At 46.1% G+C, this 27,790-nt stretch overlaps 1 protein-coding gene across 1 annotated transcript; it reads left to right on the top strand.

The window, feature by feature from the left end:
• The first annotated feature begins 1,503 nt into the window (after positions 1-1,503).
• On the top strand, positions 1,504-27,424 carry LOC103187980 (coiled-coil domain-containing protein 39). Its single transcript, XM_042339021.1, has 20 exons — positions 1,504-1,738; positions 4,441-4,560; positions 5,277-5,423; positions 6,467-6,625; positions 7,277-7,369; positions 8,095-8,223; positions 10,095-10,286; positions 11,385-11,488; positions 13,532-13,664; positions 14,813-15,007; positions 15,400-15,564; positions 16,273-16,410; positions 17,818-18,026; positions 18,996-19,119; positions 21,796-21,955; positions 22,939-23,045; positions 23,511-23,651; positions 24,225-24,404; positions 26,486-26,574; positions 27,063-27,424. Exons 1-20 carry the CDS (start codon positions 1,649-1,651, stop codon positions 27,226-27,228), a joined length of 2,841 nt encoding a protein of 946 aa, XP_042194955.1. The 5' UTR covers positions 1,504-1,648; the 3' UTR covers positions 27,229-27,424.
• The last annotated feature ends 366 nt before the right edge of the window (positions 27,425-27,790 follow it).

Genomic DNA, 27,790 nt, shown 5'->3' with positions numbered 1-27,790 from the left:
GTGTGTGTGTGGGGGGGATTTGGGGGGTGGCGTAGGGTGTGTGAGTGGGGTTTGGGGTAGGGTGTGTGTATGGGGGGTTGGGTAGGGCATGTGTGGAGTTGGGAGGGTTGGGGTAGGGTGTGTGTGTTGGGGTAGGGTGTGTGTTGGGGGGTTGGGGTAGGGTGTGTGTGGTTGGGGGATGGGATAGGGTGTGTGTGTGTGGTGGGGGGTTGGAGGGGTTGTGGTAGGGTGTGTGGGATTGGGGTTGGGGGATGGGTTGGTTGGGGGAGGTGTGTGTGGTTGGGGGATTTGAGGGGTGTGTGAGTGGAGTTTGGGGGTTTGGGGTAGGGTGTGTGTATGGAGGGGATTGGGGTAGGGTTTGTGTGTGGGGGTTGGGTAGGGGGTGTGTGGGGTTGTGGGAGTTGCGTTAGGGTGTGTGTGGGTGTGTGGGGGGAGGGGTTGGAGTAGGGTGTGTGTGGAGTTGGTGTGTGGGGCGAAGGAGTTTGGGGGTTGAAGTGTGTGGGGTTGTTGTGGTGGTGGGAGGAGTTTGGGGAGTGGGGGTGTGTGGGGTTGTGATGAGTGGCGAGGGGTTGGGGGTGTAGGGTTTCGTGGGAGGGGTGTGGGGTTGGGGTGTGTGGGGTTGGTGTTGGGGGTGTGGAGAGGATGGGGTTGGTGTGGGGGGAGGGATATGTGGTGTGGGAAGGGGTATGTGGTGGGGGAGGGGTTTGGTGTGTGGGGTGAGGTGTTTGGAGTGTGGTTGGGGAATGGGGTTGGTGTGGGGGGGGAGGGGTTGGTGTGGGGAGGCACGGTTTGGGGGGTTGGTTTGGGAGGTTGGTGTTTGGTGGGGGGTTGGGGTGTGGGGTTGGTGTTTGGGGGTGTGGGGGGTTGGTGTTGGGGTGTTGGGGTTGGTGTTGGGGTGTGGGGGTGTGGGGTTGGTGTTGGGGTGTGGGGGGTTGGTGTGTGGGGTGGAGGTGTGGGGGTGTTGGTGTGTGGGGTTGGGGTGTGGGGGTGTTGGTGTGGGGTTGGGGTGTGGGGGGTTGGTGTGGGGGGTTTGGTGTTGGGGTGTGGAGGTTTGGGGTGTGGGGTTGGTGTTGGGGTGTGGGGGGTTGGTGTGTGGGGTGGAGGTGTGGGGGGTTGGTGTGTGGGGGATTGGTGTGTGGGGTTGGGGTGTGGGGGGGTTGGTGTTGGGGTGGTGTTTGGGGTGTGTGGGGGTTGGAGTTGGGGTGGTGTTTGGGGTGTGGGGGGGGGTGGGGGGGGTGGGGGGTTGGGGTGTGGGTGTGGGGGTGTGTGTGGGGGTGGGGGTGTGTGGGGTGTGGGGGGTTGGGGTGTGGGTGTGGGGGTGTGTGTGGGGTGTGGGGGGTTGGGGTGTGGGTGTGGGGGTGTGTGTGGGGGGTGGGGGGTTGGGGTGTGGGTGTGGGGGTGTGTGTGGGGGGTGGGGGTGTGTGGGGTGTGGGGGGTTGGGGTGTGGGTGTGGGGTGTGTGTGGGGTGTGGGGGTTGGGGTGTGGGTGTGGGGGTGTGTGTGGGGGGTGGGGGTTGCTGTGGGGGTCGGAGCTGTGGTTGGAGGCGGCGTTACCGGAAGCGCGGTTGCGGGCCCGGAAGCGCGCGTTGCCAGGGTGGTTGCTAAGGCCGCGGCAGCAGAGCAGAGCAGAGCAGCCCCGAGCCCGAGCCATGGCCCGGGGAATCCTGTGCGACATCAACTGGGACAATGGCTTCGCCATCCCCGTGGCCAACACTGAGAACAAGGACCTGGAGGCGAATGTGAGTGACCCCGGGGGGGGAGTGAGGGGGGAGGGGTGTGTGAGGGGAGGAGCGAGGGAGTGAGGAGGAGGTGGGGGGGGAGAGTGAGGGGGCGAGGGGGAGAGGGAGGGGAGGGGGGAGAGGGAGGGGAGGGGGGCGAGGGGGGGGGGGGGGCGAGGGGGAGAGGGAGGGAGTGGGGTGGTGTGGAGGGTGGAGAGCGAGGGGATTGAGTGAAGGGGTGGAGTGAACCGGGAGAGGGGAGGGGAGGGAGCGAGACGGGGAGGGAGGGAGGGAGGGAGGGGGGGTTAGTGTGGAGTGAGAGTGAGTAGAGTGAGGGGCGGTGTGTGAGTGGGGTGGCAGTGTGTGTGTGTGCGGGCGGGTATATAGGGGGGCAGCGAGTGGTGGGGGGGAGTGAGTGGGTGGAGGGCGCAGTGAGTGGGTGTGTGGGGGCAGGTGTGTAGGAGGGCATTGAGTGGTGGGGGAGTGTGTGTGGGGGTTGCAGTGTATGTGGGGGAGGGCAGTGTGTCTGGGGGTGGGGGGGGGCAGTGAGTGGTGGAGGAGTGAGTGGGGGTGGGGTTCAACTTGGGTCCTGATGAAAGCTCATCGACCTGAAACGTTAACTCATTTTCCTCTCTCCATAAGTGCTGCAGTGCCTTCTGTCTTTAATACTGTAAAGTGAATTGTTGGCGAATGGTGGCAGCCGGTTGCGCACAGCGGTGTCCCACAAACCGCCGTGGATTGAGTGACCAAATTAATGTTATTATTTTGTTTTTTGAAGGGATCATTACCCCCAGGAAAGCTGTCCGCCAGTTGACTAACAAACGGGTTCCTAAACGAACTCTCCAACCACTAAGCTACAGGGCAACAGCTAATATCCATTGAACTATTTGGCTGTTTAGGAGGGGAGAGAGCAAGAGAGCCACCATTCTGTGTAAGCCTCATCGCGGGGGTGGGGGGATGCAGTTAGGAGGTTAGCAGAAATAATCAGTTATGTGACAATTTTTTCATTTGTCCCCAAGAATGGATTTTATCACTTGGGAAAAGTATTTATGGGTTTTGAATAAGGCGACTTCAGCTTAATTTATGCACCTATCCAATTTATTTAACAATCAAGCAACATTATTTGAAAAGATAAGTACACCGTGGAGACAATTTGCGAACACGTCATGCTAAAACCTACGGATTGAAAATAAATTGTAAAGAACTACAGTATTGAGCAAGTACAGTGCCCACCTTATCTGTAGTAATAAATCAGTCGAAGATAAATTTATTTCAGTTGTGCAATGGCTTCCAGGCACTTGTATGTGGAGCCATTTGCATTGAAATCTGTTTCTGTTCAGCCCTTTGAGAAACTTGAAATCCCTCTGTAAACCTGCAAGGACGGCAGCGGAATCTGTCTGGTAGTATTTTTACAACGTTATTCACAGCTGCAAAGCACCACGTAGATAGGGAGGACTGAGGTACTAAATTGAAGGGTAGGAAAGCTGTAACCTCACACATTGACAGATACACAGGATGGCAGTGCAGAAGGGCCATGGATCAGGGTGGCGAACGGGCAATGGAGTCCTGTATCTTCTTGGTTAGAGCACTTGCCTCGCAAGCGAGAAGACCTAGGTTCGATTCCTGGGCAGTTTCCTTACTCCACAGGCCTATGGTTACCTAGCAGTAAGTAGGAACCTGGCTGTTAGTGGATTGACGGATCGCTTTTCCGGAGGTAATAATCTCTTCAAAACAATTTTGATAAAAATAATAATTTGGTCACTCAATCCACGATTATTTGTGGGACGCTGCTATGTGCAATTGGCTGCCGTGTTTTGTCCCATAAAATATACAGTCAATTCACTTTACACTATATTTTGTGAAGTAATTTGAGATGTCTCAAAGATGTAATAAGGATTAAGATTAGGACAGGTGCCAGGAAGTACGTTTTTACATAGAGCCATGTATGTAATGAACAGCTAGAATGAGATTACAGGCAATGGGGGTTGATGCAAAGCCACCGGATTAATTTAAGAAACTGATAGACATTGCACTGGGATTGGTATTCTATTAGAATTAAATCAAATGGGTCACAGGGCTTCATTGTCCGAATCTCTCCTGTGATGAATAAACTAATTACAACCGGTTTGGGAACTATTTAATTGGTTGAAAAGTACCTAGTGTGATTGGGAAAGAAGTAATAATATTAATCCTCGCATTTGATTTAGCGCCTTGTCACGTCTTCTAGACGTCACCTTCAAAGCCCTCCACAGTCTTGCTTCTCTCTGCCTCTTTGACCTCCTAAACCCCTAACAACCTATCTGTTCCCTCCGCTCAGACATCCCCCGCACTGCCCGCCCCACCAATGACGGATGGGCCTTCAGCCTCTCTGCCCCCACCCTCTTAATCTCTATCCAGTCGTGGATTGGGCGACCAGATTATTTTGTTTTTGGAGGGTTTATTATCCCCGGACTTTCAACTCGATATTTAAAATATTTTAAAATAAAATAGATTTGAAAAATGATTAATAATAAAAATTGGTCAAATTGGACTGTTTGTGAAACACTGCTGTGTTTCACCCATAAAATATACAGTCAATTCATTTTATAGTATATTGTGTGAAGCGCTTTGAGACGTCTTGAAGATGTGATAAGGCACTGTATGAAATGCAAGGATTATTATTTATTATTATAAAATTGAAAATATTGTACAGTACAAAACAACCCAGTCCTTTCCCAATTTAGGTACAAAAGATGGAGAAGGAGAAAATTCATCTGCAGAACAAGCTGGCTGAATTTAAGGATCGCATCCACGCTCTGACACAGCATCTGAAGAATGTAAAGCAGGAGTTAAATTATACCCAGGTACCTGTTACTGATGAGAGAAGTTGATTCTTTGCTATGCATCCAACAACAACAACAACTTGGATTTATATAGTGCCCCTCATGCAGGGTAGCATCTCCGAGCGGTTCACATCAGGAGGGAATCTCAAACTGCTCACTGAACCTGATTGGGAGCCCAACCTGAGGCAGGATGAGGATGAGGATGGGAGGAGTGAGGAGGTGGCTGATCTTGCAGGTGAAAAGATAGGTCTTACAGTGGGTTTTAAAGGGGGCTTGGGGAGAGGGAGAGTGGGGGGTAAGGCAGAGAGACATGAATAAATACTGATACTAGGGTCCTAAGACACGTGTGTAAATAACATGATTAAAGATGTAAAATCAAATTATGCTGAGAGTTAAGAGAGAGAGAATTCTAAGTGGAATTGGTCACACAGAGCAGAACAGCCCCAGTGTGTTCAAAAACAAATCCATGAGGTAAACTGAGTCACGTTTCTAATGTAATTTAGCGTCCTGTAACTATGGCAGTGGCCGAGACGTTACACACAGACCTGCTCTTCCAAGTGTATAAACATTATATCTGGAGCACGTAGAACCTGTCATCTTATCCTGCCATTAAATTATGGGACGTCCTCCTGATGTGGAAGGCGCTATACAAATGTAATCTTGTCGTTGTTGTTGCTAAAGGGGGAAATTGATCTTGAAACAGAAGCAAAACAACCACTGGTTAATTTTCCTCACAGTCTCTACAACAGGCACGGGAAAAAGAGATTGAAAGTGAGACACACTTTAAGATCCTGGCAGAGCGGGAGATCGAACGCCTGAACCAGGAGATGCTGCGGCTGGAGAATGAGCTCGTTGGACTGAAGGAGAGGAAGAATATCATGGAGGTAAGGTCAACGGCTGATCACTAACGCACAGTCTGACAATTAAACAGCGATGTTTTCTGAGTATTTGTAGACACTGTAGGTGAAATCTGAGGCATTATGTGACGGCTAAATTAGAACTGTGGTCACGATGAGCCGGGCGAGAGATTTGCAAACTGCACTATGTTGAATCGTCGAGGGGAATATATTGGAGAGTATGGGGGTATCATCTGGATTCCGACTGAGGTGCCATCAAATCAACATCTGCAATGCCACAACAAAGGCACTTAAGAAAAGAGCATCTAATGTCAAATTATCTCGAGTAATTCTAGTCAAATGCAGTTTTTGTGACTTTTTAAAGACAAATATGATAGCCATTTTGTGGTCCGACAAACAAATATGAGGAGAATGATTCATTAATCTGGATAATTGTTTGTTAGGACACCAAGAAAAAGTACCTTTCTTTTCTAATAGTGTCACGGGATCTCTAACATCCACCTGAATGGGCATAAATAGGAGATAGAGTTACACAGATACAGTGTTTTGAAGTCTCACCTGAATAGAATCCAGTAGATTATTGGTTAGCATGCTTACCTCACAAGCGAGAGGACTCAGGTTTGATTCCTGGGCGGGTCGAAACCTTAGGCTAGTTTTCCGAGTTTGATTCCTCTGTTTACCCAGCGGTAAGTGGGAACCCAGTTATCAGTTGATTGGCAGATCCCTTTATGCGGGTAATAATTTTTTTAAAAAAAATTAGTCACTCAATTCACGACTGTTTGTGAGACAATGCTGTTCACAATTATCAGATAAAGCACAAAACATACAATCAATTCACTTCACAGTATATTCTGTGACGTGCTTTGAGGCGTCTCAAAGACTTGATAAAGCGCTATATCAAATTATTATTATTAGAAATACGGCACGACCGACAATGTAGCTGCGCCTGAGTACTGTGTTAGAGTATCGACCTAGACTGCGAGCTCAAGTCCCAGTTTACAAATGAGCCTGTTGGTCATTACATAACGACACCACGTATTTGTATTCCCATTTATTTTGCCTCTCATTAGAATAACATCTTCAGGTCCACCCAGAGGATTGAGGGCTTGAAGTGCCAGCTGAATTGGGACAAGCAAGCCCTGGAGGCCTGGCTGGAGGAATCAGCCAGAACTGATGAGGATGCGATCACCATTGAAAAGTACTCGCAGAGAGACGAAGGCAAGATAAGGGTATGTTTCGCCTTCAAAGCCCTCCACAGGTTGCTCCTTCCTACCTGCTAACCCCATATCAATCTGTCCGCTCCCTCTGCTCAGCAGGCTCCAAACTGCTCTATCAGGTCTTCAATCTCTCTGTCCCCACCCTTTGGAACTCCATCGTACAGTTCCTTTGCCTCGCAACCTCCCTTGTCTCCTTCAAGACCGTGCCACTCTCTTTTGGCCACTCTCATTCCCCGACCCTCCCTGCCTCCCACCCCTCCTGATCCCAACACCCTTCTCGGCTTCAAATCTCTGGCTGTACAGTGCTTTGAGATGTCCTCCTGACGTGAAAGGCCCTGTGTAATTGTAATGTCTTTCAAAGAACAGGCACAGGCACGATGGCCCAAATGCCCTTCTTCTGTGCTGTAAGATTCTATAAAATGGTTTTAGAGGTTGAGACTGGGTAGAATTGTGAGGCCCAAATGTGTTGCCTCTCCTGGTTGAGGCAAGTCCACCATTGTTCATTCTCTCGGCGGAACGGGGACGTGGTGGGTGGGTTCAGTGATTGCTGACATCCCTGAGACGGTCCTGAGCTGCTCATTGACAGGAGAAAGAAGAAAGTTGAAGAAGGGGACCCAGATTCTATCACTACATATATACCTAGTTAGCTTCCTTTCATCGCAGGATCTTATGATTCGAATGGAGAGGATGACTGACGATGCCAACAAGAAGAGGAAGCAACTTGACAACGAAATGACTGAGACTATTGCAGCCCAGGTAATGGACACTGCTCCTTGCATTTGATATGGTGCCTTATGATGTCGTTGAGATATCTCAAAGTGCTTCGCAGAATACACGGAAGTTACACAGCAGCTGTAAGGTGAATTAACTGAGTAACCAATTTTTTTTTTTCGGCGGAGCGATTATTACCCCAGGAAAGCAATCCACCAATTAACTATTCAGCACAGAAAGAGACCATTCGGCCCGCCCTGTCTACACCACTGCCACCTGCACTTTCTGCTTCAATAAGTCCCACTTCCCAGCTTTTCCCTTTAGCCTTCAATATTTTTCCATCTCTGTGCTCGGCATCCCAAATATCAAGTGTCCTGGTTAAGCACGGCTCTGCTAAGAGTGTGGGAATACCCTGCGGACCCGTGCTGTGTCATAGGTACAGTCCACCCAGACTGTGGGTCCAGCACTGCCTGTCAGGTGGCTTTCTCACTGATTTCACTTAATGTCGCTTTCAATCTCCTCAGCCCAACCTTGTTCCGTCGAAGACCTTCCTCTTCGACTGTGCCTAAGTTCACCTCCCAAATTTTCGGTGTCGTGCACCATGACTGTCAAGGGCTCTGGGATGCTACCCTGCCTGAGGGGCCCTATATAAATGCAACTTGTTGTTGTTGCAATCTTTGAAGTGCTATCATAATAATCCTTGCATTTAATATAGAGCCTTTTACTTACAGAAGAGCAAAATAATAATGTTCCATTTCTCCTCTTGTTAGATGGAATTGGATAAAACAGCGCAAGACTTCCGCAGAGCCCAGAGAGAGAGACAGGATCTGATCAAGCAATGGCAGAATACGATTGAACAGATGCAGAAGCGAGATCAAGACATGGATCAGTGTGCTCTGGTGAGTGGCTTCATAGGAACATAGGAATTGCTAGACAAAAAAAGACCAAGGCCCATCTAGTTCACCCTCTACCATCCTAGTAGTCGCATGCTACAATAATGGACATCTTGATAGAAATTCTATACGGATTGGTGTACCATCACAGCGGAAATCTTTGAGAACCGTTGATCCAAAGTTGCCTGTTTCTTCCAAGCTTAACTACACTTACTATATGTTATAGTATATAGTAAATCCAAGAGCTCTGGGACGCTACCATGCGTGAGGAGTGCTATATAAATGCAAGCTTTTGTTGTAGTATGTCTCAAATTACTCATATACTGTATCCCCAAATATTATTTTCTAAAATAAATCTATCTAATTTGTATTTGAATGAATCGACAAGTCACAGCGGTGGTCAGACTCTCAGTATTACCAGGAAGGAAATTGGACGTACATCACATACACCCCTTCCTTGCACAAAATCACAAGAGAGCTTTGAGTAAAGACGACCCTTCAGAACATGTAATGTCTTCCAGAATATCCACCCTACACTCTCTCTCTCAATCTCTCCCTTTTTTTCAAGTCCCGCCTGAAAACCTTCCTCTTCGACCGCGCTTACAGCCACCACTCCCTCCCCACACCCCACCGGCTCCAAGTCAGGCTCCGCCACTTTCAAGTGCTCTGAGACACTACTCCTGCGTGGAGGGAGCTACATAAGTGCAAAATGTTGTTGATGCTGTTCCTGTTACAGCATTGAGCTGCTTCTTAAATAAATTCCCAGGTCCTGACCTCAACCACCCTTTTTCATACCCTGTTCCAGCTGTTGACTAACCTCTGTGTAAAGAAACACTTCCCTGGTTTCTGTGCTCTTTCCTCCCCTCACTTTCTGCAGAACCCAAAAAGAACTGCTTCCATAAAAAAATCAGTTCCAAATTAAGGCTTAACCTTGTTTTACAAAATTCTACACAATCTTACATTTTAAGACAATAACCTAAAGCAACTGGGGGATCTTTGGTAGAATTAATGAACCGTGTGTTGTGCAAGGTGTGTTTGCTTTCTGCATCTCCGCATTACAAAGTGCAATAAGTTACTTTGGCCAGATGATGGTGCAAAGTTCTCTCATTCTTTTTGAGGCGCAGTTTGTGATAGAGTTTAGCAAACGCAAGTGATGTTTAACTCCTATTATTGTTAAATTTTGGAATGTTTGTAAGGATCCGTAAATGATAAAAGAGGAAAAAATACTCGTTTGGCACACGTAAGGAGTTCATTTTCAAGAAATTATGTTACATTTTATATTTTTGTTGGAACAAATCTCTGCAATAACTGTTTTATGAGATGAGTGCAGAATACAACACATTACAATTTCAAGGAGTTTTTCAGCTAAAATTAATAAATACTTTCCTGTGAGCTGCACACAACGGGTCCATTATGCACTGTTTTCTTCTTCTTTCGTCAGGCAAGAGGAGTGATTAGCAATGATAATAATAATCCTGATATAGTAATTTGATATAGCGCTTCATCAAAAGTGTTTCGCAGAATATATTGAAAGTGAATTGACTGTAATTTGTGGGCGAAATGCTGCAGCCAATTGTGATTGCGTGATTTATTTATTTCGGGGGGATTATTACTCCCGGAAAGCGATCCGCCAATCGACTAATCTGCTAATCCGCAATTTAACAAATGAATCTGCGCTGGGACAGCGTCTTACACAATGATGAGACGAATGACCACATTTTTTTGTCACGGGTGGGTGGGGGGCAGTTATAGTGACTTAAAGCTACATGTCTAGGGAAAATTTGTATGATTTTATCATGAATTTAATTTGTGAAACACGTCGTTCATTACATCGCTCGGGATCCCAAAATAACTAACTCACTGCTTCTGCCTACCAGCAAATGGCCGAACTGAAACAACAGATCCGGGAGAGGGAGGCGGTCATCAAGGAGAAAGCTCAATTTCTTAAGAACGAGGCTGACAACAACAATGAGTTTGAGAAGAAGATCTCCAGCAGTGAGCGGCAGGCCGCTAAATTGAGGTCGGAGTACCAAACTTACGAGACCAACCGCATTCAACTGGAAAATGAGGTAACGCCACACACACACTGAGTTAAGCCAATATTGGACAAGTCTGAGTTAAGCCAGTATTGGACAAACCAACACTGAAATTCAAGCAGCCTTTGGGCCAAACTATTTTCATGAAGCCCAGAGGGGGTCTTCACCAGTCATTGGCTGGGACAGAAATTCTGACCTCTTGCCATATCCAAAGTCACATTTTTCTGTTACCTAATTCCGGAGAATATTAAGCGCAGGTTGGCAAGAGCCAAGGCTTGCGGATCCCAGGGTATGCTTGGCGTAACTGCTGGCGTCTAACCAGCTGAAACCACATAGCTTGCCATTGATATCGCTCTCTGGCAAGCTTTACCACTGCTTATCCAATTAGGACCACCATACCCGTTAGGGTTTCTGCAGTGTTAACAGGAGCTGAGTGGGAGGATTCCGAGCCCCCAGTGGCAGGTCTGCCATTCCAGCTCCTGTCGATGAGCCAGGCTGTCTGGGATCACCCAGTGGTCAAATAGCCTGCTGTCACTCACTGTCTAGGCTTCCATATAAACAATAACTGCTTGGGAGAGGTACCAAAAGGTGCCACACACCTGTATCTAGTGAAAATTTATCTAAATTGTATTTTGGATACAATATAAATATACATTGCATGTTTAATTATTTGTAGTGTTGCACATTGAAGGATTATTTGTAAAGAGCTTGACAGTTTGTTACACACAAGAGTTTTAGAGTTTTTAAGGCCAAATAAAGAATCTGGGTTAGAATGTAGGAAGATTCTCTCAACTCTGTTTGACCTGGTATCTGCACTTCAAATAGCTGTTGAGATAGAAACGTAGGAACAGGAGGAGGCCATTCAGCCCCTCAAGCCTGTTCTGCCATTCTATAAGATAATGGGTGATCTGTACTACAACTCCAATTACCCACCTTTGCCCCATATCCCTTGATACCTTGACCTAACAAAATCCTATCCACCTCAGTCTTGAAATTGTGAATGGATCCAGCATTCACAGCCTTCTATGAGAGAGAGTTCCAGATTTCCACTACCCTTTGGGTGAAAAACTGCCTCTTGATTTTACTCCTTTTGATGAAATTTTGTATAGGTTCTCCTTTTGACATTTACAGTTTGAGAACTTGAAAAAACGAGTGAACAGGACTGCTTTCGCTCTGGAGTCGTTAAGGACCGAATTGAAGAATATCAAGAAGGAAATCCAGCTCAAGAACCAAGGGTGAGGTTTGAAACCAAACTTTATATTTGGAGCTGGTAGTGGTTTTATCTCTGGTTCAACCAAAAGAAACCGATTCAATAACAACTTTCAAAAGAGAATTGGATAAGGAAAAATAAAAAGTTGCAAGGATATTTGCGCTCCATGACTGTTTTTGAACACTGCTGTGTGCAATTGTCTGCCATGTTTAGCCCACAACATGCAATCATAGAATTATACAGCATAGAAGGAGGCCGTTTGGCCCATTGTGTCTGTGCGGCTCTTTGAAAAGAGCTTCCAAATGAACCCTACTCCCCCACTCTCTCCCCATAGCCCTGATCAACCCCACTCCCCTGCTCTCCCCATAGCCCTGCAAACTTGTCCTTCCCAAATAATTATCTACTCTCTTAAAATTTGTTATCGAATCAGCTTCCACCAACTTTTCAAGCAATGCTTTCCTGATCTGAACAACTCGCTATGTGAAAACATTTCTCCTCACCTCCCATCTGTTTCTTTTAACAACTATGTTAAATCGGTGTCCTCGGGTTACCGACCAACCCGCCAGTGGAAGTAGTTTCTCCTTGTTCACCCTATCAAATCCCCTCACAATTTTCAAAACTTCTATTAAGTCTCCTTTTAACCTTCTCTGCTCAAAGAAGAATAATCCCAGCTTCTCTCGCCTCTCCTGATAACTGAAGTCCCTCATTCCTGGTACCATCCTGGTAAATCTCCTTTGCACCCTCTCCAATGCCTTGACATCCTTCCTAAAATGTGGGGCCCAGAACTGAACACAGTCTCTCGCTGAGCCCTAACCAGTGTTTTATATAAAGGTTCATCATAACTTCCTGACTTTTGTATTCTACGTTCCTATTTATAAAGCCAGTATCCCATATGCTTTTTTAACAGCTTTATCTACCTGTCCGGCCACCTTCAAAGATTTACTTATATGAACCCCCAGGTCTCTCTGTTCCTTCACCCCCTTTAAGATTGTACCATCAGTGTATATTGTCTCTCCTCATTCTTCCTCCCAAAATGCATCACTTTGCATTTCTTCACATTAAACTTCATCTGCCACGTGTCTGCCCATGTTACCAGTCTGTCAATGACCTCTTGCAGTCTGTTACTATCCTCCTCACCATTTACTACTTTTCCAAGCTTAATATCATCCTCAAACTTGGAAATTGTACGCCCTATACCCAAGTCCAGGTCATTTATACAGATCAAAAAGCAGTGGTCCCAATACCAACACCACTGCACACTTCCCTCCAGTCAGAAAAATAACCGTTCACCACCATCTCTGCTTTCTGTCTCCCAGCCAGTTCTGTGCAACAACAATAACAATTTGGATTTATATAACGCCCTCCACGCTGGAGAGCGTCTCAGAGCGCTTCACAGTAACGGATCCCAGGGGCCATGCTGTATCCATGCTGCCACTGTCCCTTTAATACCGTAGGCTTCTATCCTGCTTACAAGTCTCTTATGTGGCACTTTATCAAACGCCTTTTGAAAATCCATATAAACTGCATCAACTGCACTACCTTCATTCACCCTCTCTGTTACTTCATCAAAAAACTCTTTATCAAGTTTGTTAGACATGATTTGCCTTTAACAAATCCATGTTGCCTGTCCTTTATTAACCCATATTTTTCTAAGTGAAAATTTATTTTCATACACTGTCACTTTACAATATATTCTGTGAAGTGAGTGAGTAGTAAACGAGCTCTTAGGGAGACTGTGGAAGCAGAAAATGTCATTTATTTCAAGAACAAATTAGATAGATTTCTGCTAGAAAATAATATCTCGGGATATAGTATATAGTTTGGAATATAAAATGTCAAGCGACTGTCAGGATGGTGGAAGGCGAACTAGATGGACTTTATGGTCTTAAGCGCTTTGAGATGTCTCAATGACGTGATAAAGCACTATATCAAATGCAAGGATTATTATTATTACAACTGGCTATCCCTGCTTGATGGTGGATTATTGAGTCATGCTTAGACAGAGCAGTGGAAATGCACTTTATTGATCAGAATTTTAATTTTCCCATTAATTCCTCGCCGAACTCAGTCTGACCCACAGTAAAAACATCCACGACTCTCTCACCCAAAAACTGAAAGATATGACAGAGAACCTGCTGAGCTCTGAGGAACAGGCCACACGAATGGAGAAGATGCTAAAAGACGAGGAGAAAAATATGAAGGTGAGATACCAGTAGGTAAAGTGAAGGGAATGTTAAAACTCCATTATATTTTTTGGGTCAGCCGGATGTCTGACACATGTGGAAACCCATCACCGTGCTTCAGAGTCTCCAAACCAAATTGAGAATTCCACACTTCCCACCTACACATGGAAATCTCAGAGGTAGATTGTTGGAATGGAATGCTCACACTCTCTTACTGGAGGGACCAATCTTGCTTACTTAAGTGTTAGGCGCAGGTTGGCAAGAATCAAGGCTTGTGGACCCCAGAGTGTGCGTTGGGGTAATTGCTAGAGTCCATTGCTATAAAATGGGATCTCATTGTGAGTGTGTGCAGGTTTCTAAATGTCAAGCACTACATGTCCTGGGATGTGTTTTACAATAAAACGTCAATCTCTTTACAACGAGGCCAGTGAATCTGAACAGAATGGAATCCAATCTGTAGCCCGATTATCAGCTGCTCACTGTATCTCTCTTTATCCTTTGCCCGGAGCTAAAATGTATATTTTATACAACCCTCCTATATATGGAGCTATAATGCTGAATCTTTGCATTTTCAAATGCAAGAATTATATCCTTATTATACTTCATTCACTTTGGCTTTGGGAGGATATAGAATCATAGAATCTTGCAGCACAGGAGGAGGCCATTTGGCCCATTTTGCCTGTGCTAGGTCTTTGAAAGAGCTATCCAAATAGTCCCACTCCCCCGCTCTTACTCCCTAGCCCTTACAGCATATTATTGTATGTTGTAATAGGAGTTTAACAGTGGGTCTTCTGGCTGGATCTTTATTGTGAAATAGAATGACTATTTTTCATGTATACATTAAAAAAAAGGTCCAAAGTTTAAAGGATCTGTTTTTATTATTAAGGCAAAAAATCCCTTCAGAGAGAACAGATGTGTGTAGAAGCTGCATCATTCTTCAATTAACTTAAATTTAATTAAAAAATAATAATAATTTGGTCACTCAATCCATGCCTGTTTGTGGTTGTTTGTGGTTTGTGGGCCACTGCTGTGCGCAATTGGCTGCTGTGTTTCGCCCACAAAATATACAATCAATTCACTTTGCAGTATATTCTGTGAAGTGTTTTGAAAAATTTCAAAGATGTCGTAAAGCACAATATCAAATACAAGGATTGTTATTACTTTAGGAAATTGAGGCACAAATGAAGTACCTGGGAGACCTGAAGTTCAGGAAGACCGAGGAGTTGACCATTTTGGAAAACACAGAGAAGACAGTTTTGGGCCAGCTGTCGGGGAACAGGGCCACCCTCCGAAACCTCAACAGCCAAATCACCAAACTGGACCACGAGGCTCTCAAGCAACAGGAAGTGATATACAATCAGGTGGGAAACGGGCATCCATTCTTCTTTGTTTCATAGTGCGAATCGGAAGTCAACAACAACAAATTACATCTGTATAGCGCCTTGTATAGTTTCATTACTCCACATACCTTTGTTTACCTAGCAGTTAGTAGGAATCTGGTTGTCAGTCGATTGGTGGATCGCTTTTTCAGGGTTAATAATCCTTCAAATCCATAAAATAAAAATTTCGTCACTCAATCCACGACTGTTTGTGGCACACTGCTGGCTGCCATGTTTTGCCCACAAAATACACAGTTACTGCACTTTACAGTATATTCTGTGAGGCTCTTTGAGACGTCTCGACGACGTGAAAGGCTGCTATATCAAATGCAAGGATTATTATTAAAATATAATGTCACTTGTGCGTTGGGCAGGACTTTCAGATTATGCGGCTGGAGAGGAAGCTGGCGAAGCTGGAAGGAGATTTGAACAGCAATGAGAAGGATGTGCTGGAGCTGAGGGTAGCGGAGCTCACAAAGAACTTGGAGGAGAAGAAAATGACCAAAAATCTGCTGGAAGGGCAGCTGAAAAAACTGCAGGTAAAGAGGCCCCAGTGAATCAGCAAAGCCAAGTACATCCGTTAGTAAAGCCGATAGAATCTCGGTTTATCCAGCCTGTTCCCAATTGAGAGGAGAAACTGAGGAGAGTTTTGCTTACGCTAAAGTAGTAATAATAGTAAATAACATTGCATTTGCCTCTAACATTGAAGAGGCGACCTCTAACGTTGTTTACCTAGCAGTAAGTAGGAACCCAGTTGTTAGTCGATTGCCAGATCACTTTCCGGGGGTAATAATCCCTCCCAAAAAAATTTGGTCACTCAATTCTTGACTGTTTGTAGGACACTGCTGTGTGCAATTGGCTGTCGCATTTTGCCCACAAAATACATAGTCAATCCACTTTCAGTATGTTCTGTGAAGAGCTTTGAGACGTCTCAACGACGTGATAAGCGCAATATCAAATGCAAGGATTGTTATGATTACAATAATAACATTTTAAAATATTTCATTCTTGGGCTGTTTATCAGCCATTCAAGAACCTTCAGAGCTTCCCTGACGTTACAAAACTGAGACCCAGATTCTGACAGTCGCATGTTCGATGTCTGGCCTGTACTCTTGTTAGTTGATCTCAGTCGGAGATTGGGGTGGGTGGAGGGGGAAAATAAACATTGTCGATCACATGATCCACATTCTGACCAGGGATGAAGTGGAGGACATTCTGATCAATTCTGTGTGTTTCTTCTTCTGCAGAACGATCTCCGGCATTTGGTGAAACACCTGGACAAGGGCAACGAGGAGAAAGCTGACCTGAATCATAAAATAGAAGACATCCACCATTACCTCGACTCCTCAGAGAAGGAGCTGAAAAGGAAGAGATTTGAGAAACAGGTAAGACACGAGTGGACTCAAAGTATTGTCCCAGCGCTTTGGGACATCCTTCCAACAAGAAAGGGGCTACACAAAATGTAACGTGGAGTCCTGTAGCTCAGTGGTTAGAGCACTCGCCTTGCAAGCGAAACACCTGGGTTCAATTCCAGGCAGAGGGCGAAACCTTGGGCAAGTTTCCTTACTCCACACAGAGCCTAATAATAATCCCTCCAAAAACAAAACAATAATAAATTGGTCATTTTCAATCCATGACTGTTTGTGGGACACTGCTGTGCGCAATTGGTTGCCGCGTTTCGCCCACAAATATACAATCAATTCACTTCACAGTATATTCTGTGAAGCGCTTTGAGACGTCTCGAAGATGTGAAAAGCGTTATATCAATTGCGAGGATTATTATTATTATTATTTGTTGTTACTGTTGTTAATGTTGCATTGTGTCACCCTGTGGTATAAGGTCACAAGAGAGGTTTGGATGAAGAAGACCTTTTGGCCCATTTGATCTCATCCTTAACTCCTGGTAGTCAACCCAGGCTAAGTTGCAGTGTATAAGCCAGGGTATAACTAGGCTTCCCAGGTCTCATCAATATACTGAGATGATAAGTGCTGAAAGATGATTCCTGCTCGTTGGTAAATCGAGAGAGAGGGGACATGATATCATGGTTGTTACTGGATGAGCGAAGGGCAGGCTGGAAAAAGATTTTTCTTGTCCAGGGTTATTAGAACATGGAAATGTTCTACAGATGTTTATTGGGACTGGGGAGAAGAACACTTGGATGGGAATTGGATGAGTATTTGAAAAGAAGAATATACTGTAAAAGGGGACTGTGAAAGAAGAGGCAATAAGGTGTAGATGGCTCCAGTGGAAGTGCTAGCACCAGCATAGGCTTGACGGCCTGAGTGGTGTCCTACTGTGCTGTCGTTCCTCTGATTCGACACAGCTTTTCACAGCTGTTCTGACCTTTCTTTTGCTCTCATGTCGTGGAGTCCTGTAGGTAGTGGTTAATGCGCTCACCTCACAAGCGAGTAGACCCAGGCTAGCTTCCTGGGCGGGACGAAACCTTAAGCAAGTTTCCTTACTCTACTTGCCTCTGTTTACCTAGCAGTAAGTGGGAATCTGGTTGTTGGGCGATTGCTAGATCGCTTTCTGGGGGTAATAATCCCTTCAAAAAAAATTAAATAAATAATAATAATTTGGTCATTCAATCTGCTACTGTTAGTGGGAGGCTGCTGTGCGCAATTGGCTGCTGCGTTTCGCCCACAAAATACACAGTGAATCCTCTCTACAATATATTCTGCAAAGCGCTGAGACATCTCAACAATGTGGTAAGGCGCAATATCAAATGCAAAGATTATTCAAATGAGTTTTTCACAGCAGTTTTGTCCTTTCTTTCACTCTCGCGTTGTAGGAATTAATGATAGAGGATAACCTGCTGAAGCTGTCTGTGAAGCGCCTAAGGGACATGCTACACCATAAAGCGGACAATGTGCTATCCCTGGAGAAACGCAAACTTCAGCTGCAGACTGCCATGAAAGAGCGGACAGAAGAAATCAAGCTTCACATGGACATGCTGCACATTCAACTCAAGCAAACTGAGCAGGAACGGCAGGCCATCAGGTCAGTGTCCTTACAATCACCTCAGAGTCTGAACCCTGGTGCCTCGTCAGGCTCAGACACTTTTCAGCGCTCCGAGACACTGCCTCAAGTGAAGAACGCTATATAAATGCGTGATGTTGGGTTGTACATGCGTACGAAATACGCAATTTTGGTGTGACGTGTGTGGCCACTAAATCGGCAGATCACATTTGGATGAGGAAGAGTAGGAGGAAGCAGCAGATACTGGAAACCTGAAAGAAAAGCACTGGGAATCCACATCAAGTCAATAATGTTGGCATTTCAGGTGTTAGCTCTTTGTCAGAACTGAAACACTGGGCTGAACCATGCCCCCAAATCTTGCCCTGCTCTATCCCATGAGGAAGAACTCCCTCTCACCCTGTTGTTTGTTCTGATGAAGGGGTGTCATGATTCCCAATGAGGGCTCACGTTTCGCACTGAGACTTTGGTTGAACTTCAGCCTTAACTATTGGTCTGTTTCACCATCACGGGCACAGTGACTGCCCCAAGTCAGACAGAGAATGCACTGATACACGGCACTCGAGAAACCCATTTGTGGAGTCTCGTAGCTCAGTGGTTAGAGCACTCGCCTCGCAAGTGAGAGAACCCAGAACCCGAGTTTGATTCCTGGGCAGGGCAAAACGTTAGGCAAGTTTCCTTATTCCACACGTTTCAGCTTACCGAACAGTCAGTAGGAACCCAGTTGTTAGTTGATTGGTGGATCGCTTTTACGGGGGTAATAAACCCTTCAAAAAATAGATAAATAAATAATTTGGTCATTCAATCCACAACTGTTTGTGGGACGTTTCTGTGCGCAATTGACTTCTGTGTTACTCCCACAAAATATATAGTCAATTTATTTTACAGTATATTCTGTGAAGCACTTTGAGACGTCTCAATGACGTAATGAGGCGCCGTTTCAAATGCAAGGATTATTATTATTATCACATGAGTTTATATGTTTTGAATCAGTGCTGAATTGCATGAACGGTTGTCAAAGATTGACAAGTTGAAGAAGAGATACGAGCTGCTGATGGTTTCCATGGCACCACCTGAGGGGCAGGAGGACCGATCTCAAGCTTACTATGTCATCAAGGTAACGGCCACTGATTCTCCTCTACGTGTTACTTTGAGGAGGAAAAACAACAACGCAAATGACATTTATATAGCACCTTTTACAGCCGAAGGACGTCCTAAGGTGCAAAAGCGGAGTTCATTAAAAGCCACGATATTTTCAGTGTTATCACCCAACTCTGACACTCTGGTTTAAATGCTCTGTGACGCTACCCTGCCTGAGGGGCGCTGTATATTCCAAGTTTTTGTTGTTGTTTGACCTGATAAGTGCTGATATAGTGCTTGTGCTGCATTTATACAGGACTAGGATTTATGCCGGATGAGTTTAATAAGTAGATGTGGAGTGAGCAGCAATAGCGCAGTTATTAGAACATTTGCTATACGTGTCTATTCAAGCTGAGGCCACAGCAACATTTTGAAAGGGAATTGGGCAAGAATCTGAAGGAGGACAGTGTAAATGGTACAGGGGAAATAGAAGGCACTTGGCGTTGTCAAAAGATTGATTTGGATGAAAAAGGCCCTGTGCTCCTGTTGACCTCATCATTTCAGTATACACACCTGACCATCTGCCCCTCACAGTATCGAGCTGTTGTTTTTAATTGAATCCAGTATTCCCACCTCAACAATCCTACTTGGTAAACTTCCACTGATTAAGTACCCAGTGGGGAAAGGAACACTTGTGTTCTCGACACTCTTGCCCCCATCACCTCCGGTACTGTCTCTTAATCTCGATCCTCCCCCTGGTTCACCACCCACCTCCGCTCATTGAAGAGCCAGGTGCGGGCTACTGAATGCATCTGCCTCAAATCTGGCCTAACGGTCCACCGACAAATCTGGCTGGACCTCCTCAAAACCTACCGCTCCACTCTAGCCTCGGCCAAGTCATCCTTCAAAGAAGGATGCAAAGAACAACCCCAGGCTACTGTTTTCTACCACATCCCGACTACTCCGTCCCCCCCGCCACCCCGCGCAGGTCATCTCCTCCAACCTTCACTGCGAGGAGATGCTGGATTTCCTTGAATCCAAAATCAAGGGAATTCGCTCTGCAGTCACTTCCCCCACCAACATCCACCCACCCCCCACCCCCTCCCTCCCACACTACGACTCCTACCCATCCTCCCCTACACACTTTCGTACCCGTTTCTCCACCCTCTGTCACCAAACTCATCCTATCCCTGAAACCTACCACCTTCTCCCTTGACCCCATCCCCACTCCACTCCTTATCTCCCAGCTCCACGTCCTTGCCCCACATATCACAGACATCGTCAACCTGTCCCTCTCCTCTGGCTCTGTTCCCATTCCCCTAAAAACTGCCACCATCACTCCCACTTTGAAAAAACCCTCCCTTGATGCATCGGCCCATCTCCAACCTCCCCTTCCTGTCCAAGGTCCTTGAAGGAGTTGTCACCTCCCAGCTGCGCTCTTTCCTCTCCACCCATTCATTATTCGAACCCCTTCAGTCGGGTTTCCGTGCTGCCCATAGCACAGAAACCGCCCTGGTCAAGGTCACTAATAACATCATGACCATCTGCAACCAGGGCTCCCTCGTCCTCCTCGACCTATCGGCCGCATTTGATACAGTCGACCACTCTATCCTCCTCCACCACTGAAACACTGGTCCACTTCTTTATCACCTCAAGGCTGGACTATGGAAACTCTTCCTCACCGGCCTTCCTGGCACCTCCCTCCACAAGCTGCAGGTCATTCAGAACTCTGCAGCTCGTGTACTGTCCCGCACCAGGCTTCGCGACCACATCACTCCCACCCTCGCTCGCCTCTACTGGCTCCCCATCCCCTAGAGGATCGAATTCAAGATCCTCATCATCACCTACAAGGCCATTCACCGCCTGGCTCCCTCCTACCTCTCCGACCTACTATCCCCCTACTTACCTGCCCGTACCCTCCGTTCCTTTGGCTCCGGTCTGCTCCACATCCCCCGCCCCAACCGCCCTACCATCGGTGGCCGGGCCTTCAGCCTCTCAGCCCCGAGGCTCTAGAACTCCATCCCCCAGTGCCTTCGCCTTGCTTCCTCCCTTTCCTCCTTCAAGGCCGGTCTCAAGACCTTTCTCTTTGACCGTACCTTCAGCTCTCCTCTCAACTCTCTACCCCCTCCTCGCTCCCTCCCTTCCCTCACCCTGACCATTTCCCCCCTTCTCGGGTCCCGACCCAACTGTCCAGCGCCTTGGGATGTCCTCCCGACATGAAAGGCTCTCTATAAATGAAATCTTGTTGTTGTTGTCTAACTGTTGCTCTCAACATTGCGACATCTTTGTTGCTCTCCTTCTGCACGGCCTCTAATGGCGAGGTAGCTCTCTTATAGAATCATCGAATCCTACAGCACAGAAGGAGACCACGGTGGACTCCTGTAACTCAGTGGTTAGACACTCGCCTCGCAATCGAGAGACCTGGTTTCAATTCCCGGCAGGCGAAACCCTGGGACAGTTTCCACACACCTGATAATAATCCCTCAAGAAAAAAAAACAATAATAAATTGGTCACTTCAATCCACAATTATTTGTGGGACACTGCTGTGTGCAATTGGCTGCTGAGTTTTGCCCACAAAATATACTGTCAATTGACTTTACAGTATATCCTGTGAAGAGCTTTGAGACGTCTCGAAGACATGTTAAGATGCTATATCAAATGCAAGGATTATTATTATTACTAGGATTATTATTGTTGTCCTCGCTGATTTAGGCTGCCCAGGAAAAGGAGGAGCTTCAGAATGACGGCGATGAGCTGGACGCTAAAATCTGCAAGGCTGAGAAAGAACTGAGAGCTCTGGAGAACACGCTTCACTTGCTGAAGACCCAGAACGACACCTATCACAAGTCCTTCAGCAGAATCACTGAGACAAGTAAGCACTTTGCTTTGCTGTTGGTTTTACACTGGGAGACACTTGTACTTAGGAGTCACCGAGCCATTGTTGTTGAGGGGTAACAGGAGACGTTATACTGAGGTCCCACTCACCCCTCTGCCATTCAAAACGAAAATTAGTTTCTCCTGGTCTCCTGGGCAAGAGTACTCCAGGACCTTTACCTCGTGACTTTGCAGTGTGCAAAACGGCTGCCATATTTGGCCTCAAAAACATATCGCCTAATTTCTTTTGAAGCACTTTAAGATGTTTTGACATCGAGAAGGTGTAACAAAACTGCAAGTTTCTTCCAATCAAGTCAAAATTCCCAATTCCCAATGGCAATTCGCCCACAAAACATGCAGTCACTCACTTTACAGTGTGAAGCGCTTTGAGACGTCTTGAAGATGTGATAAGGCACTATATCAAATCCAAGGATTATGTGTGGAGTCCTGTAGTGTTTAGAGCACTCGCCTCGCAAGTGAGAGACCTGGGTTTGATTCCCGGCAGAGAGCGAAACCTTGGCAAGTTTCCTTACTCCACACGCCTGATAATAATCCCTCAAGAAAAAAGTAAAATAAACAATGATTTGGTCACTCAATCCACACTGTTTGTGGGACACTGTTGTGCGCAATTGGCTGCCGTGTTTGGCCCACAAATATAATCAATTCACTTAGCAGTCTATTCTGTGAAGCGCTATATCAAATGTGAGGATTACTATTATTATTTGGTTGACACAGTGCATCTTCAGGGGCAGAATGAGATCTATTCAATTGACAGCTAGACTTTAGCTGCAAATCAATTTGCTTACGTTATCACAGTTGTCTTTGCTGGGTACCATTTTCTTCCTAATATTTATAGGAGAACCAAATTCAAGATGTTCCTGGAGCATGTTTATGGCCAGTGTGCAACTGTTTGAAGGTAGACTTACCTATTGATTTCCCCCCCCCTCCCCACCCCTCCTCCTCCTCGTGTGACCTGGTCAGGTCAGGAGTATGAAGACAAACAAAAGGTAGAAGAACAAAAGCGGTCTATTGATGAAAAGTACAGATACAAGCGAAGGCAGATACGGGAGCTTCAGGAAGACATTGAGGTAACGTCAGTGTGGCCGGGAACACTGCGCATCCATACACAGTATTCCTGAGATTGCTGCCTCATTCTTTGCTATAATACAACAACAAATTACATTTGTATAGCGCCTTCCACATCAGAACAATAGGTCCTAATCACCACCTCTTCATTTCACCCCGTGTTCTAGCAAACCAGTGACTTTTACATGCATGCGTTATAATCATAATAATAGTAATAATCTTTGCATTTGATAGAGTGCATCATCACATCTTCGAGACGTTCTCAACGCGCTTCACAGGATATACTGTAAAGTGAATTGACTGTCAATTTTGTGAGTGAAACGTCAAATCTAAAGGTCAAATATTGGCGAAATCCTCGAGTAATGAATTTACCCGTGGCGTCGTGTCCAGCAAGCGATTTCCTCCTAAAAAAATTCTTTACCAAAAACGCAGCCCCTTCACAAGCTTTGTGGCTCGTTTCTCTCCAGAGCATGAACGTCAGGGTGAAAACCTTAAACAAGGAGGATTATGACTTCAACATGATGGTGCACGGGAAAGAAAAACAGATCATGAAGCTCAATCAGGATTTGGATGATCAGAAACTGAAACTGAACAGGGCGGTGAAGCAGGTGTGTAAGCAGGAAAGGTGTGGCTATATCCTCCCCTCCTTCCTCTGCACTCCACTCACCAGTTCCCCATTCCTTCCCCACAAGCCCAGCGTGCGACAGACATTTCTCTCCCTTTTTATTGAAGGTTTGATTACAAAGGTTATTGTGCATTATTTATAATAATAATCTTGCATTTGATAGAGCGCCTTATCACGTCATTGAGACGTCCCAAAGTACTTCGCAGGATATACTGCAAAGTGAATTCACTGTGTATTTTATGGGCAACAGCTGAATGCGCACAGTAGTGTCCCACAAACAGTCGGGGACTGATTGACCAAATTATAATTATTTTTTAAAAAATTTGGAGGGATTATTACCCGTGGAAAGTGATCCGCCATTCAAATAACAACTGGTTCCTATTTACTGCTAGGTAAACATGTGCAGGTGGAGTAAGGAAACTTGCTAAACGTTTTGACCCACCCGGGAATAAAACCCAGGTCCTCTCGTTTGCGAGGCGAGTGCTGTAACCACACTACAGGACTCCACTTATGGTATTTGTTGTGCTGAAACATTTGACATTTTTTTTTAAAAAAGTGCTCAAAACTGGTCAAAGAAATCCGTTTTGCCAAGAGGCTGGACGTTGAGTCACATGAGGAGCAGGATATCAACATCCATGAGCTGCGAGAATTTAACAAGTCATTGAACAAGATGCTGAGGGAAGCCATGGACGATTGTGAAAGCCTGACTGAAGATGTCGAACATTTCTTTCAACAGGTCAGTCCCATGAATGCAATTGAGGGATTTTCTTTTTTTTTTGGGTCAGCCGGGTGTCCGAGACACACGGAAGCCCATTAACATGCCTTAAGAGTATCCAAACCAAGCTAAAAATTCTATTACCACCTACACATGGTAATTCCAGAGAGAGACAGAGAGGGCTAGTGGGAGGATTTCCTTTCCCCCTGAGCGAGGTTGAAAAGAGTGATCATTTATAAGTGGAAGCAGATGCTTATTTTTGGACGATAACATTTTTAAGATTTCTGTAAATAAGATTTGCTCGACAAAGGAAGACCAAGGTCCATCCAGTTCGCCTTCCCCCATCCTGGTAGTCGCTTGCACACGTCTCGCCCCAAACCATAAACTGTATGCCACGATATTAATGTTATGGTATTTGTTGGGGGAGGAAACCTTTGAACTTTTTTTAAAAAAAGTATAGTTTTATTTTAATGTGTCTGGCAATAATTAGGTTTACAGTGTAACAATAGTAGTAAACCAACACACACGCATAAACTGGTGCTCTGCAGATCCTGGTCATCAACGATCTCATCCTTGATGAGAGCGTTGACATCATGGCCTTAACTGAAACCTGGCTCACCCCAGGTGACACCTTCCCCCTCACGGAGGCCACACCACCCGGCTACACCTCCCACCACATCCCTCGCCCCAACCACCATAGCGGTGGTGTAGCCCTTATCACAAGGACACCACTTGCCCTATCCCCCTACTCCTCTGGCTCGTTCCCCTCTTTTGAGCACCTCACCCTCTCCCACCCCTCCTTCCTCTCACTCAAAATCCTCCTCCTCTACCGGCCCCCTAAAACCTCTCCCACCTTCATCTCCGATATTTCTACCGTACTTACATCTCTCTGCCTCTGCTTTGATCGCCTCATCATCCTGGGCGACTGCAACCTGCACTTCAACCCCTCATGCTCCATCTCCTCGGACTTCTCCTCCCTGCTCTCCTCACTCAACCTCTCCTTCCACATCAACTCTGGTACTCACAGTCACGGCCACCCACTCGATTTGGTGATCACCCGGGGCCTCAGTGTCTCGGATGACACCATTACCGACAAGGCTGTCTCCGACCACCACTTCATCTCCTTCACCACCTCCACCCCCCTCCCCACCTCCACCAGACCCACCACCATTTTCTACCGCGCCTGGAAGAAGTTACCCCCACAATCCCTAACCTCTGAACTCCTCTCCCTCTGGCCTTCAACACTCACTGACCCCTCTTCTGCTCTCACCCTCCTCCACATCACCCTCTCCTCCACACTCAACACTCTTGCCCCCATCACCTCCCGTACCGTCTCCTACTCTTGCTCCTCCCCCGGTTCACCACCCACCTCCGCTCACTGAAGAGCCAGGTGCGGGGCCGCTGAACGCACTTGCCTCAAATCTGGCCTAACGGTCCACCGACACTGTCCCGCACCAGGCTTCGTGACCACATCACTCCCACCCTCGCTCGCCTCCACTGGCTCCCCATCCCCCAGAGGATCGAATTCAAGATCCTCATCCTCACCTACAAGGCCATTCACGGCCTTGCTCCCTCCTACCTCTTACTATCCCCCTACTTACCTGCCCGTACCCTCCATTCCTCTGGCTCCGGTCTGCTCCACATCCCCCTCCCTTCCCTTCCCTCCCCTCACCCTGACCATTTCCCCCCATGCTCGGGTCCTGACCCAACTGTCCAGCGCCTTGGGACGTCCTCCCGACGTGAAAGGCGCTCTATAAATGGAATCTTGTTGTTGTTGTTGTTGCCAAACTCCACTGCACACAGGGCTTGTGTATTTTAAATAAACTTTCTTTCATAAATTCAAAGCGATGAAAGGTTGATCCAGCGCTTGTGCTCAACTCCCAATCTCCAATAATTGTATGTACATTTAATTGGTTAAAAAGATACCTACTAATTCTATGCTATAATGTGCACTAGGGTAATTGGATTAACATGCATGAACATTGGGAAAATAAAAGTGCTTAAGTACATAATGTAATGGGAAGCCAGCTGTGCAGAGATCCTAAATTGCTATTAAGAACCACTTGAACCGTGTAGCCCTAATTGCAGATTTTTTGATGCAGGCTTCCTTGCCGTTGCCATCGGTCTCATTGTTGCCTGGCAGTCAGCGCAGTTCCAGAACATCTTTGCGTGGCGCTGCACCATCTGGGAGGTTAGTTGGCACTCAAATCGAACAGGGCTCATCTTATGGAGTCCTGTAGCTCGGCGGTTAGAGGACTCACCTCGCAAGTGAGGACCTGGGTTTAATTCCCGCCAGGGCAAAATGTTGGGCAAGTTTCCTCAATCCACGACTGTTTGTGCGGACACTGCTGTGTGCAATTGGCTGTCGCATTTTGCCCACAAATTAGTCAATCCACTTTACAGTATATTCTGTGAAGCGCTTTGAGACGTCTAGACTATGTGATAAGGTGCTATATCAAATGCAAGTATTATTATTATTATTAAAGAGAATTAGCGAGCTCCAGCACAAACACAATGGGGAAAGATCAGGCGAAAAGGGAATTAGATATCTCCAATAGAGGAGTTAGCACCAGCAGTGCCTTGATGGGCCAAATGTTTTTTCCTTGACGTTCCATGATGTTGGATAGTTTGACTTATGGATCCACAGTAAGAATGATTGTTTTTGTTGTTTGTTTTCAGCCCCATCTGTTCACTGAGCAGTTCCATGTCACTGAGTGGGGACATTCCAAAGGTCATTGATCTGGGGCTGGGACTGACTGTGACATCCCCGACGCTCGGAATGTCTTCAGGCGGACCCAGCTGCCGAACTAGTGCTCCCTCCAGCGCCAGGAGCCAGCCCAAGTAACTCCCACCAGAGAGCCGCGAGTCACCCATAGGGTCAAATAGCTGCTCAATTCAATACACGACGTGCTGAAGGAAATACAGCATCATTTATTGAAATTCCTATATATGTCGCATTTAATAGTGAATTGTGGCACAACACACCAGTGATTAACACTGAAAATTATATTGAATGTTTCTTTAAAAAATTCAATACTGTATTTCCTGAAATAAATAAAATAATTTTGTGGGGTTAAAAGGCTGTCTCAATGCTTAATGTCTCTCCTGACGCCTCGTCCTTTGTTCAGAAATCCATTCATCTCCTCCTTTGTGCTGTAATTGGGGGGGAGCAGGGAAGATAGACAGTTCTATCAGAGATCCAGCAGACACGATGGGCAGAATAGTTTTCAATTCTATAAGAATCCATGACTGTTTGTGGGACACCTCTGCACGCAATCAGCTGCCACGTTTTGCCCACAAAATACAATCAATTCATTTTACAGTACATTCTGTGAAATGCTTTGGGACGTCTCAATTATGTGATAAGGCGCTGTAACAAATGCAAAGATTATTATTGTATTATATAT

Source organism: Callorhinchus milii, unplaced genomic scaffold (genome assembly GCF_018977255.1).
Source record: "Callorhinchus milii isolate IMCB2004 unplaced genomic scaffold, IMCB_Cmil_1.0 Scaffold11, whole genome shotgun sequence".
In the NCBI taxonomy this organism is placed as follows: Eukaryota; Metazoa; Chordata; class Chondrichthyes; order Chimaeriformes; family Callorhinchidae; genus Callorhinchus; species Callorhinchus milii.
This window is presented reverse-complemented; position numbering and strand designations above follow the sequence as displayed.

Bases quoted from the DNA above. Each gene is read 5' to 3' on its own strand.
- LOC103187980 (XM_042339021.1), top strand. From the start codon at position 1,649: ATGGCCCGGGGAATCCTGTGCGACATCAACTGGGACAATGGCTTCGCC. The intron at 8,224-10,094 runs GTGAGTGGCTTC...TCTGCCTACCAG, and splicing joins ACATGGATCAGTGTGCTCTG to CAAATGGCCGAACTGAAACA. The intron at 24,405-26,485 runs GTCAGTCCCATG...TTTTTGATGCAG, and splicing joins TCGAACATTTCTTTCAACAG to GCTTCCTTGCCGTTGCCATC.